Raw genomic sequence first — 20386 nt, 5'->3', positions numbered from 1 at the left:
AGGTGGCGTAATAACTTAATGTTTCTAATGTAGTATATCTGCCCCTGAGTGCTCTGTGTATGTGGCGAGTCGCAGTGACCTCATCGGTGTGCTCCGCTGTCCTGCGCATGTGCAGCACTGCTCGGCACCTCCATAGCGGCTCTAGGTCTAACTGCAGACGTGCAGATGTGCCTCATATCTATGCTGTACACATACCTCTGATATGTTCCTGCTCCATGTATACAGTGTTCTCTATGTATATGCTGAATACCCTGTACAACCAATAAACCATGTTCCTGGGTCACTACTCCATTATGGAGTGACATTCATATCTCCGCTTACATAACGCAACCCTCAGTATATTTCCATTAGCTTACTTATAACCTAGATGACCTTCATCATTGTTTTACGTCTTTGTTTTTATGTAAGGTAGCCCTATCCATCCCAAACTAAAAGAAAAACAAATGTAAAAAAAAAATATCACATATTTATAACAAGCTGAGACGCTCAGGCGTATGACAATAAATAATGTTGGTTATAGAATACGTATCATGTACACAGTCTATACGATGTCCTCTAATATCGGAGCACTGCTAATATTCACAATTCAGTTCCCTCTTATTAATAGAGGGCGATTGCCATTTCCCTGGGTAATATGTCCGTCCCTAGCAGGCGAGAACAACTTCAGAGGACAAATTATACGAAATAAAGCTCTATCCCAGAGATGTGGTCCAGAGATATATCACGGGTTGGACCTCACATTTCCACATGTCCATTTCAACAGTAGAACGGTACACCATCTGACATCAGACAGGGTCTATCTTTTGTCCTCCACAAGGTTCCATCTTTAGTCTTCCACCATACTTTGGTTGCCAAAAGGATAGTAGTTTTCCTGAAGTCTTGATTGCAGTAGTTACTTGGAAGCCACCATGGATCTAAGTCTATGAGTGCGGCCTGTAAGCAAGTAGAACATTGTGGCAATCGGAATTCTGATGATGACGATTAATGGTAAACCCCATACACCATTAGAAGACACGCTAACTTAGGAGTAATACTCCATCCACCATCCATTCCCCTAAATTTCCAGATCCAGCTTCTCCTCGGGTAAATGTTTTAAATGAGAATCTGGAAGTAAGAAAAAGGAAAGATCAGCAGATGTTAGCTGAAGTTTAAAAAAATGTCTCCAGAGCAGTCTCTAGAGCAGGTCTTTCTAGAGAACGTAGAATGTTTGGTCAGCAGAAATTGGCTAAGATAGGCAATAAACCATGGGATGTTGTTTGGAATAGTTTTCTAGATAATGGAGTCAGGGCTTGGAATTTGAGGAACGGCGCAAGGACAGAGTTCATCATTTTCTGTGACCTTCCTCTGCTGTGAGACTTGTGCAGGTAGCATATTCTACATATTCAACCCACCTCTACCTGTGTGGGCCTGAAATTACCACTGCAACTCTTTATAACAACAGTTGGGATGCATGTGCGGTGCATTAGGTGCATGCACAGTGCCAAGAAATTGCTCCAGTACACCTGACATCAGCAGAGCCTCTAGATAAGGCAAATAGCACCTGTTAGTGAATAGCAGACATCTTTTCTATAGAACCTACTTGAGCTCCTTCAGGCTGTGTGACCTCAGAATTTGTTCCCTGATAAGGATGGACACATCATCTGAGCTATTATTACGGTTCAGGTCCAAATGGGTGAGACTCTTGCTGTTACCCAGTGACGCCAATATCGGGGCGTACTTATCTGTCACCCCGATCTTCTCCAGCCTGTGGAAGATGGATAGAAAGAGTTCCATGTTTCAGCTAATAGTTCCTGGTAAGTTCTACTTATAAAAGATACAATGCTGTACAAGCTTCTAATCCCTGATTTGAGAGAGAGAGAGATGCAAGAAAGCATAAATTCACTACGCATGCACTCAATGGCTTACATATAATGGGTGCAGTGTGTGCTGTGAATGCGGGCCCCTCGACTATGCTGTTGGTAAGAGGGGAGAGAGGAGGGGGCCCAGGCGGAGACTGCACACAGGCCCCCCTTCTCACCTAATACACCCCTGTATGCAAAATCTCACCGTTTGCGCTCCTGACGCGAATAGAGATCCAGTCCACCTAACAACGAAATCTTGCGCTCCTTAAGAATTTAAAATGTGACAGAAAATATTAGACCATATGGTATTAGAAGGATCATAAAGAATAAAGCAGAAATGCTAAAAAATTGGAACAAAATTCGATCGAATTTCATCTGTTCGCCACAAATTGGCAGTTTCAAATCTGCGGCGAGCATTTGCTGTTTGCCTGAACGTTAGTGTTGTTTGCACAATATTTTTTAAACACGATCAAAACAATAAATTAAATTGTGGGGCAAATTCAGTATGAATCGCAAGTAGCGATTCGTGCGGAATTTTTGCTGAGGGGCCGCGGGCGCATGCGCAGCAGGCCCTACTGTGCATGCGCCCGCAATTTCTGCGGCCCCCCGCAGAAATTACAATTGCCTCTGCCTGTCAATCAGGTAGAGGCAGTCACGGGGCGGGAGGGGGGCGGCAACGCTCCGTTTTCTGGGTGGAAACGGAGCATTGCGGGGGAGTGCCAGCCCAAACGGTGTGCTGGTACGCGCAAACCGGGGGGTGTCGGGGGTGCGGCTGCATGATGTCACACGCGGCTGCTGCGGCAGCAAAAATGGCGCCGGGAGTCATCCTTAATTTCTGCTAACAAGCAGAAATTGCGTGCAGTTCGCAATTTCTGCTGGAAGTAGGGGGGGAGGCGCCGGTCAGCATGCTGGGTGGCCTTGTCCAGCGCTGGGCGGCCCCCTAGCATGCGTGCTAATCGTTAGCAAATTCTGCTGATTAGCAGCATCCACTAACCTTACTGAATTGACCCCTATATCATTGATTATTACTATAAAAGTATTTTAAATAAAGAAAAGGTTTTAATTAAACTCTGAACACTACTTTAATCACAGATTACATTTGAACTGAAATTTGTCCACGCGTACCATTGCTTTTTGGAGTTTTATGTACGGCCGAGACACCAAATTGATCCACCCAACTTTGCCGTTATCTCTATCAGACATGGACGCTAAAGTAAATATGCTAATGCTGCAGCAGGAGGTGTATGAGGGAAAAAGACGTCCACTACCAGCATTCCAGATCCAAGTGCTGCATCAAAAGACGCCCACTACCAGCATTCCAGATCCAAGTGCTGCATCAAAAGACACCCACTACCAGCATTCCAGATCCAAGTGCTGCATCAAAAGACACCCACTACCAGCATTCCAGATCCAAGTGCTGCATCAAAAGACGCCCACTACCAGCAATCCAGATCCAAGTGCTGCATCAAAAGACACCCACTACCAGCATTCCAGATCCAAGTGCTGCATCAAAAGACGTCCACTACCAGCATTCCAGATCCAAGTGCTGCATCAAAAGACACCCACTACCAGCATTCCAGATCCAAGTGCTGCATCAAAAGACACCCACTACCAGCATTCCAGATCCAAGTGCTGCATCAAAAGACGTCCACTACCAGCATTCCAGATCCAAGTGCTGCATCAAAAGACACCCACTACCAGCATTCCAGATCCAAGTGCTGCATCAAAAGACACCCACTACCAGCATTCCAGATCCAAGTGCTGCATCAAAAGACGCCCACTACCAGCAATCCAGATCCAAGTGCTGCATCAAAAGACACCCACTACCAGCATTCCAGATCCAAGTGCTGCATCAAAAGACGTCCACTACCAGCATTCCAGATCCAAGTGCTGCATCAAAAGACACCCACTACCAGCATTCCAGATCCAAGTGCTGCATCAAAAGACACCCACTACCAGCATTCCAGATCCAAGTGCTGCATCAAAAGACGTCCACTACCAGCATTCCAGATCCAAGTGCTGCATCAAAAGACACCCACTACCAGCATTCCAGATCCAAGTGCTGCATCAAAAGACACCCACTACCAGCATTCCAGATCCAAGTGCTGCATCAAAAGACGCCCACTACCAGCAATCCAGATCCAAGTGCTGCATCAAAAGACACCCACTACCAGCATTCCAGATCCAAGTGCTGCATCAAAAGACGTCCACTACCAGCATTCCAGATCCAAGTGCTGCATCAAAAGACACCCACTACCAGCATTCCAGATCCAAGTGCTGCATCAAAAGACACCCACTACCAGCATTCCAGATCCAAGTGCTGCATCAAAAGACACCCACTACCAGCATTCCAGATCCAAGTGCTGCATCAAAAGACACCCACTACCAGCATTCCAGATCCAAGTGCTGCATCAAAAGACACCCACTACCAGCATTCCAGATCCAAGTGCTGCATCAAAATACGCCCACTACCAGCATTCCAGATCCAAGTGCAAAGACGCCCACTACCAGCATTCCAGATCCAAGTGCAAAGACGCCCACTACCAGCATTCCAGATCCAAGTGCTGCATCAAAAGACACCCACTACCAGCATTCCAGATCCAAGTGCTGCATCAAAAGATGCCCACTACCAGCATTCCAGATCCAAGTGCTGCATCAAAAGACGCTCACTACCAGCATTCCAGATCCAAGTGCTGCATCAAAAGACGCAGCACCATTTCACCACTGCGACAACGGTCACAGCATTGCCCATCAGAACTTAAGGATGCCCAGAATGGGCGCCTCATCTCCGCTGACGAGGCCAATAAATGTGTCAGAAGATGCAGACACTGAGCTCAGCTTGCCTCAAAAACGGGCTGACACACACCTGTTTTTGATAAAGCAACCCAAATGGCCTAATCCTTGCTGCACATCTAAGCAGACCAATTAGGATGTCTTCCTCTGGGGCAGGGCCATCTTAATGTATGGCATACTAGGCAGCTGCCAAGGGCCCCACAATTGTAGAGGCCTTCGAGAAGAGGTGGGCATCCAAAAACACCTGTTTTTGATAAAGCAACCCAAATGGCCTAATCCTTGCTGCACATCTAAGCAGACCAATTAGGATGTCTTCCTCTGGGCCAGGGCCATTTTAATGTATGGCATACTAGGCAGCTGCCAAGGGCCCCACAATTGTAGAGGCCTTCGAGAAGAGGTGGGCATCCATCTGCCCCCTGTGCTGTTGCCTCTGGAGCTTCTTGGGAAGCAGGTAGAGAATGCTGCCTGGCCGCTCTAAATATCTGTCGACACACTGATTGGTGGATAGCTGGAGCTATCAACCAATCAGAATGCACCATTGTCTACCTGCTTCCCAGCCTGCAGTCAGACAGTGAATGGCTGTCAATTTGCTGATTGATTGATTGATTGATTGATTGATTGATTGAAGCTATCCACCAATTAAAGTGCTGACAGCCATTCACTGTATGGAAACGTGGAGAGACAGCACAGGATCGCAGGAGGGTACGTCATGGTTTTTCTTTTTACATTTATTCCCGTCAATGGGTGGGTAGGGGCCACAGAACATTGCTGTGCCCAGGGCCTACAATGCTATTAAGATTACCCTGCTCTGGGGAATAGCGTTAGAACAACATACAGGAGGGCTTGTCCTCAAGTGGTCTACAGGATAGAGTCCCATTACCATCAGTCCCTTGAGGATACAGCCATATGCTACAGGTGTGGTTCCTGATCTCTGTTGTGCGTGTGTCACCGCATCTGGAGAGCGTCACTAGTGCCAGACCCACCGTAATAGCGAGAGACCCTTAGGAGTCTGTGACCTAGGACAAGCATTTATGTTTGCAAAATTATATATATATGTGTATGTATGTATGTATGTGTATATGTATATATATATATATATATATATATTAGAGCTGGTATAATTACACACTGCCATATTTAATAGCACGATTCAAATAGGGATGAAGTCATGTTACCGCTGGGCAAGCATGCCGACGCCTGAATCCCTATCAACCAATATGCCGGCAACCGGAAACCGCCGGTAAACCCTACCCAACCCTTCAAATATACTTAAGATCTGTGGGTCTTGGAGGTGCAGGAGTGACTACCAATATATCCCAAGTGGGTGGCCCTAGTGAGGACATAGTGTATATCTATATATACATAGCATAATGTATATCTATATAATATATAGGAACACACAGTGGGAAGATCTCATGGGGAGTAAATTACAATCATCTGATACTTTTTTTACTTTACTGTACATCATCTCTATGTTTCATGACAAATATGTCAGCTTATCATGATAAATACGCCTCATGTCACTTCTCTAAGCATACGTGACCCAAGGGGGAGGTGTATCAAGCCTTGGAGAGAGATCAAGTGGAGCAGCTGATCAGCATATAACTCATTTATCTAGCACAGTGTACGCCATGACACTTAGGAGCTGATTGGTTGCTTTAGACAACGTCTCCACTTTAGCTCTCTCCAAGCCTTGATGCACCTCTCCCATACACTAACCAGTTCCACACACAGTACAGCGGGTCCGTCATACTCACAGTAACACCTCTATCCGGCATGTTGGACTGGACAGAGCTGTTATCAAGTCACAGAAGTGAGGACCAGCCAGGTTATTATAAGACAAGTCCAGTGTCCTGAGAGACCGGTTATTACGTACTGCCGCTGCCAGCTGGGAACAGGAACCATCTGCCAAGCTGTTATCTCTCACACTGTAACAGGGAAACAAGAGCGGTACAGAGTACAGACTGTTATACAAATCAATAGTTTATCTGTGTCACTATCACCTGTAATGCCATGGGCAGAGATCACATTAATGGTGCCCAATCTTTATGTATGTAGTAACGCTTCCACTTGGTATAAGATGGTAGAGGAGGCACAGAGGCATAGATATCATGGTAAATAATATGCCCCCATTTCTCCCCTGCCATGTGGTCTGGGGCATGGAGCGAGGACTCCTCGCTTTAGTGAATACACTGTGCCAGCTGGTAAATTCTTGTTATGCCCCCAGCCTAGGACAGGACGGCTCCCACAGTATTATCTCAGCACATGATATGATAAGAACCTTGGCTGAGGCGGACTCTGAAAAAGCACCTAATTACCCAAGCCACCACCTCCAGGGGAGGCCAAAACGTGGCCGTGTCCTTTTCATCTCTCTGGAGGTGCATCCAAGACCTCTTAGGCAACACCTGCAAACATGGGTAATGCCGTGTTGCATGGAACTCAACTGGCGGCTGAATGGGGGTCACTGGGTGGCAACGTGGCATCCGCACATAGGCTGCAGGTTATGTACAGTTGTGCGTACACATAATTACACCCGTTTTTTTAGTTGCTTCAGCCTGTCGGTTTTTTTATTTTTTTTTATTTGAGGGAACACTTTAAAAAGCATTTTTAGGCATTGCAGCCCCGTTCCTCCCCCCCCCCCCCCCATGATCCTTGGGGGCCCCCTGAATCTAGGGGCCCTGTACAGGTGTCCTCTTTGTCCCCCCTGTTGCCTGGCCTGGGCCCCAGAGATACTACTTTACCCAGGCCCCAAGATTTCTGTTGCTGGCCCTTGGGGGCATGCTCACATGTGTAGGCGTGGCTATACCCCATCCCTGCATACATTTCCCTGAAATACAGAATGGGGGTCACTGCTCCACCTCTCAAGCTGACCAGGACCCGGCTGTTCTGCACCTACCCCACCCCCTCTCTCCACCCCTGCCACTAACGATGTGAGATATATAATCCACATATACATCACTATTATAGTTCTGTTATACTCACATTAGTTCCTCTATCTTGCAGGTTGGACTGGACACCGCTGTCATCAAGTCACTGAAGAGAGGACCGACAAGATAGCTTCCAACCAGGTTCAGTGTCCTCAGGGACTGGCTGTGACTCAATACTGATGCCAGCTGAACAGAGGAACTCTCCATCAGTCTGCCATTACAATTCAAACTGTAGGGGAAACATGCAATAATTAGAAAAGTAAATGAATAATATACCAAACCTCTCTAGGAATTAGGGGTCTATTTACTAAGCTTTGGATGGAGATACGTACCAGCCAATCAGCTTGTAACTGCCATGTTGCAAGCTGGGTATGAAAAATGACTGTTAGGAGCTTGTTGGTTGGTACTTTACCCCCATCCAATGTTAGTACATAGACCCCCAGACCATGTCTTTGTAGCTGATTCTGACACACATAAGTAGTATTGGAACCCTACAGAAGAACCTTGGCTGAAGACATAGGAAGACAATGCACTTATTCAGCTAGACGGGTTCTCCTGGATACCCTTCCTCCAATGCCCCATTATAACCTAATGAACCTCACTTGGAGTTGGACCCAAATGTAAAATGTGTCTGGAGGAAAAGGTTCAATTTTTTGAGTAATTCTGAGCTGACCGTAGAAGTAAAATGCCATCAGCTCTACACAGGCAGCAAATACGGCTCCCTCCCTATGTAAGTAACAGGGGCAGGTGCACCAGGTGTGCCATAGAAGGTGTGGCTTCACTGCGGGTCCAAAGAGGATATAAATGACAGTACACAAGTCATACGCATTACAGAACATGGCCAGGTAGGGTGCAGATGATGTTAGTTGGAGCGTGCAACATTCTAATCAAACAAAAGCGCAAATGCAAAGTATTAATTTTGTTTATTTTACAAATAAGACTAATAAACAGATGGGCAGCTTCCCTCCACAAACAGGCTAGTAAGTATACTTCATTTTTCTAAAACGGGTACCAGTACACTGTAATCTGGCCTTTAATCACAGTTGCAGCACTTTAACGTCATATGCTTTAAAGGGTATGACTTACACGCTTAGGACAAACCAAATGTGGCCTACAGTTATCATCACCATCATCTCACAACTTGCACCAGGGTTTCAGCACCCGTATGTCCAGTCCTTCCAAGGATGCACACATGTGACTTTTCGCTACCAATCTTGGCCGCAGTTAGCGTTAACACGCCAACATAACGGGTTCACTGTACTTTGGCCGCATGTACTTGCGCCCTCTAGCCTCCGGCCATGCCCCCTTATCATAAAATATCACAAACGCAAGTTGCCTGAAAAAAAAGATGCACATGGCGAAAAAGCGAGCTAAAAATAAAATAAAAAACGGTTACAAGCAACAAAAAAAACCCCAGTAACTAACTTTTAAGTCCAGCTTTGAAGGAGGTTCACTGTATTTTCTATTTTTGGAAAAGCATTAAGGTTTTCTGTGAGAACTTAATTATGGGTTAGGAATGGAGATACGTAGATTATAAGGAAACGGAATAATCAGAGCCAAACTAAAAAGTGATAATTGGAACTGAATCCTCCATAACTCAGTCTATGCTCCCACCCTGGGTACCGTGGGCTCTGATGGGTTCCTGTATTACAATATATTTTTATTCCTGCATCTCTCATTCTTTAACATTAAAGAGACCTACTGTAACTCTGATACAGCGCCTATTGGCGGTCGTCCGTCTGTGAGTTTATGTAACAAGCTCCGCCCCTTGTGTACATAATTGCCGCTAAATGCGCAAGGGCTGAGATACCCACTATTATGGTCCGTGGATGCTGTAATACCGACTGGTGCGTCCTTATACGTCGACAACAGTAGCAGCACTGAAAACTGCACCAGCCCCTGTGGCAGGTACAGTGTCTCCATCTGACCACGGCCTCCTATGCATGTGGCTGTGTGTCTGGGGACGCAGCTGCTTGCACTGACACGCCCCCCCCCCCCCCCTCCGACATTCCAATAACATGCCCACTGAATGGGCCATTTCTGTGTGCGCTACAAGCCACTGCCCAGTCACCGGTCCTGGTTCGCCCACTCCACAACATTCCTGCTACCGTCTTTCCCAATCGCAGCAGCACAATTGTGCGTACACACACTCTGTGGTGACATTTTCACCATGAGCGGTTGCGGATCATGAACAGCTGCATCGCAAAATATAAATTGCTTGCAACCTCCTATCCCAAAAACCTGTTCTATCTACTCACATTAACTCTTCTATCCCGCATGTTGGACTGGACAGAGCTGACAAGAAATCACTGAAGTGAGGACCCTCAAGTCGGTTATCGGTCAGGTCAAGTTTCCGGAGAGTCTGGCTGTGGCTTAGCCCAGACGCCAAGTGACAACATGAGCCGCCCGTCAGGCCGCTACGAATCAAACTAGAAGAAAAGCCAAAACAAAACCAAACAATACAACAGATTATTTTATTCACCATAGCACCAATGTCTACAGTATGAATGACTCTCATAGAGACGACCTGCTAACCAACGGTGGTACACGGCCTGCTAACCATCGGTGGTACACGGCCTGCTAACCAACGGTGGTACACGACCTGCTAACCATCGGTGGTACACGACCTGCTAACCATCGGTGGTACACGGCCTGCTAACCATTGGTGGTACACGGCCTGCTAACCATCGGTGGTACACGACCTGCTAACCATCGGTGGTACACGACCTGCTATAATTATAAATAATGTTCATGCAGGTAAGGTCCGACTTGGGGGCGGGACCCAGGGGAGGAGTCTAGTGCAGGATCCCGGCACACTGGACGTGTGTCACTCACCAATACAGTGTGCCGGGATGCTGATGTCCCATCGCGCTCTACTGTATATCTGATTTGACAGGCTCAGCTATCAGTCAGCAGCCCTACTTCCCCCTCTGCTGTTACACACTGTGCTGCACTGTGTGGTGGTGTAGGTGGGACCATCGACTCCACGGCAACCACCGATGGCAGGAAACCATTCAATTCTTCACCATCAGTGGTCAACCTATTTGACACCAGTTGGAGACCATTGATAGGTTTGAACCATTGATGGTCATCCCTACTACCTCTTGACCAGGGTCCATCCCAGAACCAACCCTGCAATCTACCCATGTTGGATAAACTGGACCTGGGTTATTTTTTATGACCTTTTTCACACTGAACCATGAACCAGGTTAACCCGGCAATAACCTGAGTCGAAGCAGGTTATAGCTGGGGGGGATCAAAAGGGGGGATATATTCAAGATACTGAGATCTACAGTTTGTACAAGGACCTCACAACCTCTAACCATATGCAACATGTCATCTTCCCATATACAGTAGGTGAAATACATACAGCCGCCATTTATCACTTCCATCCTGTAATACTCACATTAATTCCTCTATCCTACATGTCGCACTGGACAGAGCTGCCATCAGGTCACTGAAGTGAGGGCCCTCTAGGTTGTTATAAGACAGGTCCAGGCTCTTCAGGGACTGGTTTTTACCTATTGCAGATGCCAACCGGGAGCAGGAAGCGTCTGTCAGGAGATTGTCACTCAGGCTGTAAATGGAGAGCAGAACATTATATATATATATATATATATATATATATATATATATATATAATATGACTTAAGGCCTGATATAATTAAAGAGCAGTCTCCTCAAATCTGTTTTCATGCACATTGATGTGGGGTTTGCAATCTGTGTGATTTAGCCACAGGCTAAAGTGCCCAACGAAGTGGATCAATCATAATCCACCTGACCTGAAACTGTTATCCCGATTTTTGCAAATGGGGAGCATAAAGATCCATCCCTGTAATCAGCAGCGGCAAACAGCCCTCATTATTGGTAAAAAAAAAAAAAAAGGGCGAGGTGAATATATGGCGCCCCTCCAAGAGAGAAGCCGCAGACTGCCGTGTAGTCATATCGCAGAGTGCGCTACAAGTGTTGTCCACACAATGGAAACATAAATGGTGCACCGTCGTATAAAAATTTTTATTGCCCCTGTAATAAATGAAGTAGTACCACTGGTGTAAAATGAGAAACTAGCAGTGTCCCTGTTACACATACGATAAATAGTAGTGCTGTGGCTGCCTGTATTAAATTAAATTGAGTGTCGTCGCCCCCCCCCCCACCTATGTATTAACAGCAAATAATAATTCCCCAAGTACTACAAAACATAATACTGTCCCCAGTAGCAACCTCCTACACTCTAAATCAGGGCTGGCCAAACCAGTCCTCGAGATCTACCAACAGTACACATTTTCCAGACCTCCTAGCTGGTGCACAGGTGTAGTCATTACTAATTAAGATGTGCTGCATTCATTCCTAACTGACAATTCTACAGATCTCCAGGAGGCCTGGAAAACATGAACTGTTGGTAGATCTCGAGGACCGGTTTGGCCAGCCCTGCTCTAAATAGATATGCCTTTTTGCACTACAACAAATGCATATGGTGCACTGTCCAATCACAGTGAATATCCAACATAAATTCAACATTTATTAAAACATATAATACAAAATAATAGTGCAAAACATATGCGTCTATGTACCATACCTCCCAACATGACCCTCTCCAGGAGGGACAAAATGCTCTGCTCCTGTACTTTTCTCTAAATGTATGATTGCTAGCAGCTGTGGTGAAACACATTTCTTATCCATTCACCTGTTCAACACAGGTACTGGCAATCATAAATTAAGAGGGAAGTCCAGAAGCAGAGCATTGTGTCCCTCCTGGAGAGGATCATGTTGGGAGGTATGATGTACTAAGCCTTGGAGAGAGATAAAGTGGATGAAGATAAAGTACCAGCCAATCAGCTCCTAACTGCCATGTTACAGGCTGTATTTGAAAAATGACAGGAGCTGATTGGCTGGTACTTTATCTCCATCCACTTTATCTCTCTCCAGAGCTCAGTACGTAGATCACCCCATAATACTCTAGGTGGCACCCATCCAGTGCAAAAGAATGCCCGCAGCCTGGCCACTAAGTGAGTTGGTCCCCTTAGGAGCTTCTGATTTCAGCGGCTCCAGTGGGTTACCTTTAACATCACAGCCAGAGCTGAAAATGACGACGTACCAGAGTTTCTGGACCTTACAGTTAGGACGACTTAATGTAGAAGATATAAACTGGACAGCGCCATCCGTTAGATTGTTGTCACGAAGGCTGCACAAAGAAAAAGTGATTGTCATATTCTACTATGGCGAGAGAGAGTCACATTGAGATTGAGAGTTAGAAATGAAATTAAATCTGAATTTACTGTTCTGTACATCTTATTAATTAATAATTTTCTATATTCTGTATAATAACATCCAATTTGGCAGCAGATAAGAACCACTTGGCCCATCTACAATTACACACTAGGGTTCATTTTTGTTGGACGCCAAAAAAACCTACCAGAATATATTTGTATTGTGCAAGGAAACTGGAATAACCGGAGGAAACCCACGCAAGCACGGGGAGAATATACAAACTCCACACAGTTAGGGTCGTGGTTGGAATCAAACCCATAACCTCAGTGCTGTGAAGCAGTAATGCAAACCATTACACCATCCGTAGCGCCCCATGCTGATAGTCACAATGTCTACACCGCAATGACGACAGTTATGATTTTGAAATTTCATCACGTTCGTAATATCGACATAAGAAATAACGGCATGCTGTACAATGCCGACATTAGGGTTAGGCTGCACGAGGAGAGGGATGAGGTTAGGCTACATAAGGAGAGTTACGGATAGGGGTAATCTACTCCCCGTAGAAGCTCTGCTCCACTGGGACTGTTTTGTCGACATTCTAATCAGGTCCACATTATGGCCATGTCAATATTATGAATTTCGACACAATGAATGTCAACAACAACAAAAAACAACCCAAATGACATAATAATCTTAAAACATGAAATCCTGCTCCAGGTTTGTAAACATATCCCAGGTGGGCAAAAATCATTGAAACAATTATTCCTGGTTAGGTTAGTTTATACCTCAGCTCCTGTACATTGTGCAGACCAGGTAAAAGTCTTTCCAATCCCTCGTTTTGAATTTTACATGACTCTAGATTAAGTTTTTCTGTCTCTATGCATGATTCAAGGATGAACGGAAAAACACTGCAGTCCAAAGGCGTCAGGTGGACATAGGAGAAGTCAAAACTTTTGTATGACCCAACGGATTCTAGCACCAGAGCCTTGTTCCGTGTCTCGAAGAGATAGACAAACACGTTGAGAAGCTGCCTCTTGTCATCTTTGTACTCATCCACCTTCCATACTTCAAGTATGGATTGCTTGAGCCAGGAGATGACAACCTTTGGAGTTTGAGTGCACATCTCGCCCAAATAAGGCTTTAAAATGGACCAAGTGCAAATATCGGAAAGACCGCAGAGGAAACGAAGAAATATTTCACCGCGATTATCTTCATGGGATTTGGCCTCATTGAGAGATTTCTGCAGTTTTTCAGGAGAACAGTTAATGTAATGGACTAAAGCTGCAAGAAACTCCTGGATGGTGAGATGTAGGAAAGAAAAGGTCACATTGGGAGGTTCATTGGATTCCATCATAAAACTTGACAAGAGATGGGAGGAGGCATCTACATGAAACGATCCCAGGTGTCGGTCATCAAATATAATGAGGTGACTCATTACTCCATGTTCTGCCATCCAACCCATGGAAGTCAATAGGTTTTTGTAACCACTTTTATCCTGACTGTGATTGGCCAAAATGTTAGCAACAAAAGTCACAAAGAGTTGGGTGACTGTTTTGGGCATGGAGACCATCAGCTGCTCTTGATTTGCTGGCTGGGATTTGAGGCACATTGATAGTACCGTACAGATAATCCAGCAGTAGGATGGGATATAACAGAAAGTGTACAGTAGGTCATTCTCCCTAATATAATGAAAAGCCTTGTCTGACAGTTCCTTGTTTCTGAAGAACTGTTCAAAGTACATCTCTCTTTCCCTGGGGAAGAATCCCATGATTTCTGAAACCCGCTGGAATACACTAGTATCGGTGGATGCCAATTTGGCTGGGCGACTAGTTATAAGTACGGAACAGCCCTCCAGAAGAGATTGCTTCACTAAACTGACCACAATGGCACCAAGGTTTTCCACCTGTTTCACATTACGACACAGCTGGCTTGCTCTGAAATCCATTTGGTGAACACTTTCGTCTAAGCCATCAAAGATAAAAAGCAGCTTCTCTGGATCCTGTAAGATGTTGCCAAGCTGACACTGCAGATACGGGTATTGTTGAAGGATCATGGACTCCAAGCTGACCTCATCCAGCCTGTTGAGCTCACGGAATTTGAAGAAAAAGACGAACGCAAATCTCTGATAGAGCTTTCCAATCACCCAGTCATAGACAAACTTCTGCATCAGTGTGGTCTTCCCTACTCCCGGGACTCCTCTTACCATCACTGTACGGGGCACTCTTCCTGAGCGATGACACCAGCGGAACAGTCTGTTGGGATCAATATGTTCCATAACACTCTTGGTTTTATACATGCATCGCTCATGTTTTACCCCAATCTTTATTAGCTCATTTTGAGAATGTTGCCTGACTTGATTATTCGAGACAACAATCAAGTTAACAAAACGTTCTGAAATGTAGAAACTTTGTTCTCCCCGCATAGACCCTGGTGGCTTGTTCTCCACAAGGTTTTGCGTTTTCTCCAGCAGATGTTGTTTATGATGTTCTAGGATGTCTGGAAAAAAAAAAAAAAAGATAACAAAATGCATCAATGGATTTTCGTGGCTTAGGACACAGGATTATCTACGAGATATTATTTTTGAGTATTTTACTTTCTATTTTGCAAGGCAGCACCTGCTTTAGAGTTGGACAAAAATATGCTCCACAAGATTCCGGTTTTACGAATGTATTTTAAGATACACGCAACCTAAAATGCAATGGGGTAAATTTAGTAAGGTGGGAGTTTTTTTAGAACTGGTGATGTTGCCCATAGCAACCAATCAGATTCTATTTATTATCTTCTAGAAGCAGCTAGATAAATGTTAAATAGAATGTGATTGGTTGCTATAAGCAACATCACCAGTTCTAAAAAAAACTCCCACCTTAGTAAATTTACCCCGGTGTATTAATGTGGGCTCAGAAAATATGTGGCCTAGTAAAGTTATGACAATCATCATCAACATGAAGTTGGCATTGTGGCTGCATTATCTTTACTGTACAGAAGAAAAAAAAAAGATATACATCAAAATTAATAGCCATGCTATAGGTTACTAAACCAAGGTGGCAACAAGCTTGGGGTGCACCCGTAAATATGGTGGTCTGGCCAAAAAACAACAATTACCATAATGTGATAACCATAACTGGTTTACCTTCACCCAATGCACCTAATGTAAGAGAGTGCCCGCTCACCCAATTTCCTAATTAGCTAAACACCGTGATTGGTACCCCCATAGTCTCAAAATCTCACTGCACCACAGGTCACCATCAACCATCCAATGTCATCTGTTACCACTTGGCGAACTCTAATGTTGATCCTGCACCACCAGAAATGTTACGCAACATCTGAAGTCTCCCCAGGCCTGGTAAGTAGAACCTTTAAATCAATGGACTAATTACCTCTCAGCTCAGGATTCAGGTTGTGACCATGTTCATCCAGCATGATCTGATGTACCAGAGTGTCACCTAAACACAGCAAGAACACTGGATGAGAGCATCACCGACAAGCACTATTCACACTTCATGTAACATGTTGGCATGACGCCTGCAGAATAACATATGGAGGAGACCGAGGAGTGCAAAAGTGTAAAGTCATCTGCAGCATCTCCTGCTACATTTTCGCTGTTTAAATTTGAACCTCTTGGGTTGGTCCACCTATGAGATGTAGCATTTGTTATATTGATCACACTGATTTTGTTAAACGATTTTTAAGTACCCATCCTGTAATACTGTATGTGATATTTAATAAAAGTAATCAAGACTATCACGTAACCAAACACTGAAAAAAAATCATTGCTGCCGGGGTCATTTTTACTCCATTTTTTCATTTGCTAGGAATTTACCCTGTCATTTATTATTTCAGGTGTTTTATAATTACAATGTTAGCGTTCTAAAAGGTACAATGCCTCTTCTGTAACTGTTTATATCATAATTAGTCATCTTGGAGTTCTGTGGCGATTTTATTGGTTCTTGGCTTATGATCTTGTTCCTTTAAGTAACTGCATAAAATCCTTGTTGACTTGTTATACACTAATAGGGCCTGATCTCAAGCCGGACACAGAGGTGATGTCAGATGCAGTGGATTCATGTTTTTTTTATCAGTGCGTGGTGAGAGTTGCGCCATACATGCATCCAGATTTTGTTTGTAAAAGAGTTACAGCACAAATTTAATAGAAATTTGAGAGTGGCATTTGGCTGGGAGGCAATAGGGAAGTGGATAAACAGACGTGTAGGTATGTCACTGGAAGCGGTTGCTTACAGCAGTGGTTCACAAACTTTTTTGAATAATGGCGCCCTAGAGTATCAAAATTGTTTTCGCGACACCCCTAGGCCAAACGTTTCCTACTGAGAAATTTAGAAAGAATTGTAAAATGAAGTAAATTGTGTTTAGATGTCACCCTTAGGCTCAGTTATGTGGTGAGGGACAAGATTTGCACTTGTTTGTCCACATATTTTATGAATGACAGCCAGCAGCACTGGATTTGCCTGTTACACTGACCATAAATAATTTGAACTGGTCCAGGACCACCAATTCGTGGCCCCCCTGCAAGAATCCTGAGGCACTTCAGCAGCAAATTTGTTAACTAATGGTCAAAACCATGTGCACTGAAGGTGGGGCAGATGTAACATGTGCAGAGAGTAAGATTTGGGTGGAGTGTGTTCAAACTGAAATCTAAATTGCAGTGTAAAAATAAATCAGCCAGTATTTACCCTGCACAGAAACAATATAACCCACCCAAATCTAACTCTCTCTGCACGTGTTATATCTGCCCCACCTGCAGTGCACATGGATTTGCCCATTAGCTAACAAATATGCTGCTGCGATCAGGTCTGAACTAGGCCCTAAATACTCAGCATCTATGGATGCTGACAGTGGGTGTCTCAGGCCTTGTACATTTGGACGTACAGATGAAGAAGAAAGGCGCAGTGGCTGGGCCATAAACTACAGCACAGGATACTTTATACCCTGTATAATTCATCTGTATTTTATATATTATTTTACGATCGCGTTACGAAGTTGAGAAAAGGAGAATGCATTAATTTATGTTGGCGTTCTGACAAACGGAGATCAAGAAGATCAATTACTTCCGCATAAACAAAATACTATAAAATAAATACATTAAAGCAAGTTTATACAGTATTATTAATGTCTGCCAACAGTAAGCTGTGACCACGGACTTCAAACTTAAACTTTCAACTCGAGCTAGTATCTAAAATATGAAGTATGATGGTTGGAACAGAAATCAACCTCACTGTTTTAGATAAGACCAAAATTCAATTTCATCAGATACGGGCGTTCATATTGGATTGGAACACCTCTACGTACAAGGTCGATTTTGTAAAGAAATTATTATAAATACACAGCAATGTTACCTGCATGACGGATTTCCTCCAGCACCGCCAGTAAATTAGGATCTGAGCAGCCAGTCTTTAGAGCATAGAGACTTTCCAAAAGTCCTATCACAGCTGCTCTTCCCCCGTTTAAAACGTCTTCCACCAATTTCACCGAAAACGTGCAGGCACCGAGGTTTTTCCTCATTAGTGCATAGCGCTAAAACACAAACGTGGTCAATGCATACAGTACATATATAGTTGAAGCCTATGTAGGCTCACAAACTATGTAATTCCAGACATTGTTTTGCCGTGAGATTGGAATAGCGGGTTTACATGGAAGTGTTTATTACTTAGGACAAGAAGAAGACTTCACCTGCAGTTTTGTGGACACAACTACGCTGGAACCATTTCTTCAGAGCATTAAAGAGAATGAAGCAACTTTGGATAATGTCATTTTTAATGAACAAATATCCTACGTCTTAAGGGCCCTACTCACTGGACGACCCGCCACCGAGCTGCCCGACGGCGGATACGGCCGACGAGCGACCCGGCGGCGGGGGGGCAGTGACGGGGGGAGTGAAGTTTCTTCACTTTCCCCGTCACGCGGCTGCATTGAAGTGCAGGCAAATATGGACGAGATCGTCCATATTGGCCTGCATGCACAGCCGACGGGAGACCAGCGATGAACGAGCGCGGGGCCGCGCATCGTTCATCGCTTAAGTCTCCACACTGAAAGATATGAACGAGTTCTCGTTCATTTATGAACGAGATCGTTCATATCTTTCCAAAAATCGGCCAGTGTGTAGGGCCTATTAGATGAATCTGTGGCCAATCTGAATCCTTATTACCAAAGAATAACCATGACACTGTGGCCGAGATAGTTTCCCCATAATAAGGTTGACCCTACTTTGGATCTGTTTTAGAAGCTGTAGGACTTGTCTTGATGGGTTGGAGCAGTGCTTCCCAAACTCGGTCCTCAAGCCACCCTGGTTATAAGGATTATCCATGCGACTTAACAGTACTTATTTCATTTTACTTTAGCTCAATCATGGATATCCTTAAAACCTGGACTGTTTAGGTGCATTGAGGAGCCAGTTTTGGAACCACTGGTTTGGAGGCTTTGGTGGCTGATGTTCCTGGATGCTGTCAACTACTATGATGTCTTTCAATTATATATAATTTAAAGTTTTTTGTATGAGTATAGGAAATTATACAGTACGTGATACAGGTTTTTCATACCTCCACTTCAAGTGTAGTCCGAGCTTTCAGCTCACTCAGGAGGGACTGAGTATTCAAGGACTCCGCAATGTAGATCAGATCATTCCTGACATACTTGTATATCCTCCTCAGGGCTGAATCTCTGAAGTTACTCAGCTGCTGGCTGAACTTACGGACGTCACCTAAATCATGGGGTAGATGGACATTTACCCATTATCGTAGACCTGGAGCAGTTGGTACAAAAGAGAGATAAAGACTTCTCGTAGCATAATACTTACTCTCCATTTTTCCCACTCAGAAGGATTCACTAATATTGCTCAAGGTTGGGTTCCAGAGGATCTGTGTGAAAATGAAAAGTATTGAATATTATCTGTTTCCAGAACCACTAACGAGCTCTAACTGTATACAGTATATTGGGAAATGGAATCATTGTTTTAAGAAGTTATGTGATAATGGTTGTCTCCTTCTGCTCTTCCTCCCATAGTGGAAGTGGAGACACTTTTATAACGCATGACATATATTAATACCATATGACCTCGTGCCTATACAAACAGTATGTTCTTATTGTTGAAGCTTGGAGGTAACGCTATTGTGCAGCCTTGATGATGTTCCTACAGGGAGGTAACAAATCCTTAACCAAGATGGCCGGTAGCATCTTGTCACTAGAGCACCACAGCAGGAGACGGGTGTGTTTCTCTTAGCTCAGTGAGACCCTGCGACATACTGCATTCCATACGCTATTCACTTGCATTCTGCACCGCTACCAGCATATAGTCACCGGCTGGTGGTCTGTATGCTCCGATCCATGCCGATTGACTGTTACATGCACAACTGTGAGTACAGCTATACATGCACATTACTGCTAGCTAAGTATGCCACCCCACTGGTTAATCACTGGGTGCCTTGTGATTTAGAAGATCCGTTGGTGTGTACTTTTAGTCTGCCATACCACCGCCAAGAGTACACACATTTCAACACTTACGTCATCGAGAATCAGAGACGTCTGTTGTCTAAATTTGAGTGTCCATTAGGAAAACTCAGTAAAAGGTCTCAAAACACCATTTCCATACCATATAGAGATTAA

The 20386-nt window shown here is 44.4% G+C and overlaps 1 protein-coding gene across 1 annotated transcript in view; it reads right to left on the bottom strand.

Moving 5' to 3' along the window:
• Positions 1 to 20386, bottom strand: part of LOC134980794 (uncharacterized) — a 377631-nt gene that overhangs the window by 54525 nt on the left and 302720 nt on the right. The window contains exons 32-42 of the mRNA XM_063947760.1: positions 19324 to 19484; positions 18124 to 18301; positions 16150 to 16215; positions 13558 to 15268; positions 12657 to 12743; positions 10968 to 11138; positions 9820 to 9990; positions 7617 to 7790; positions 6392 to 6562; positions 1580 to 1744; positions 1018 to 1104 (exon numbers count right to left, since the gene is read on the bottom strand). Coding sequence (XP_063803830.1) covers positions 1018 to 1104; positions 1580 to 1744; positions 6392 to 6562; positions 7617 to 7790; positions 9820 to 9990; positions 10968 to 11138; positions 12657 to 12743; positions 13558 to 15268; positions 16150 to 16215; positions 18124 to 18301; positions 19324 to 19484 — 3142 coding nt within the window. The remainder of the gene's footprint in view (positions 1 to 1017; positions 1105 to 1579; positions 1745 to 6391; positions 6563 to 7616; positions 7791 to 9819; positions 9991 to 10967; positions 11139 to 12656; positions 12744 to 13557; positions 15269 to 16149; positions 16216 to 18123; positions 18302 to 19323; positions 19485 to 20386) is intronic.

This window comes from Pseudophryne corroboree, chromosome 12 (assembly GCF_028390025.1).
Source record: "Pseudophryne corroboree isolate aPseCor3 chromosome 12, aPseCor3.hap2, whole genome shotgun sequence".
In the NCBI taxonomy this organism is placed as follows: domain Eukaryota; kingdom Metazoa; phylum Chordata; class Amphibia; order Anura; family Myobatrachidae; genus Pseudophryne; species Pseudophryne corroboree.
Note: the sequence above shows the minus strand (reverse complement) of the source record. Positions and strands in the feature narration are given on the sequence as shown.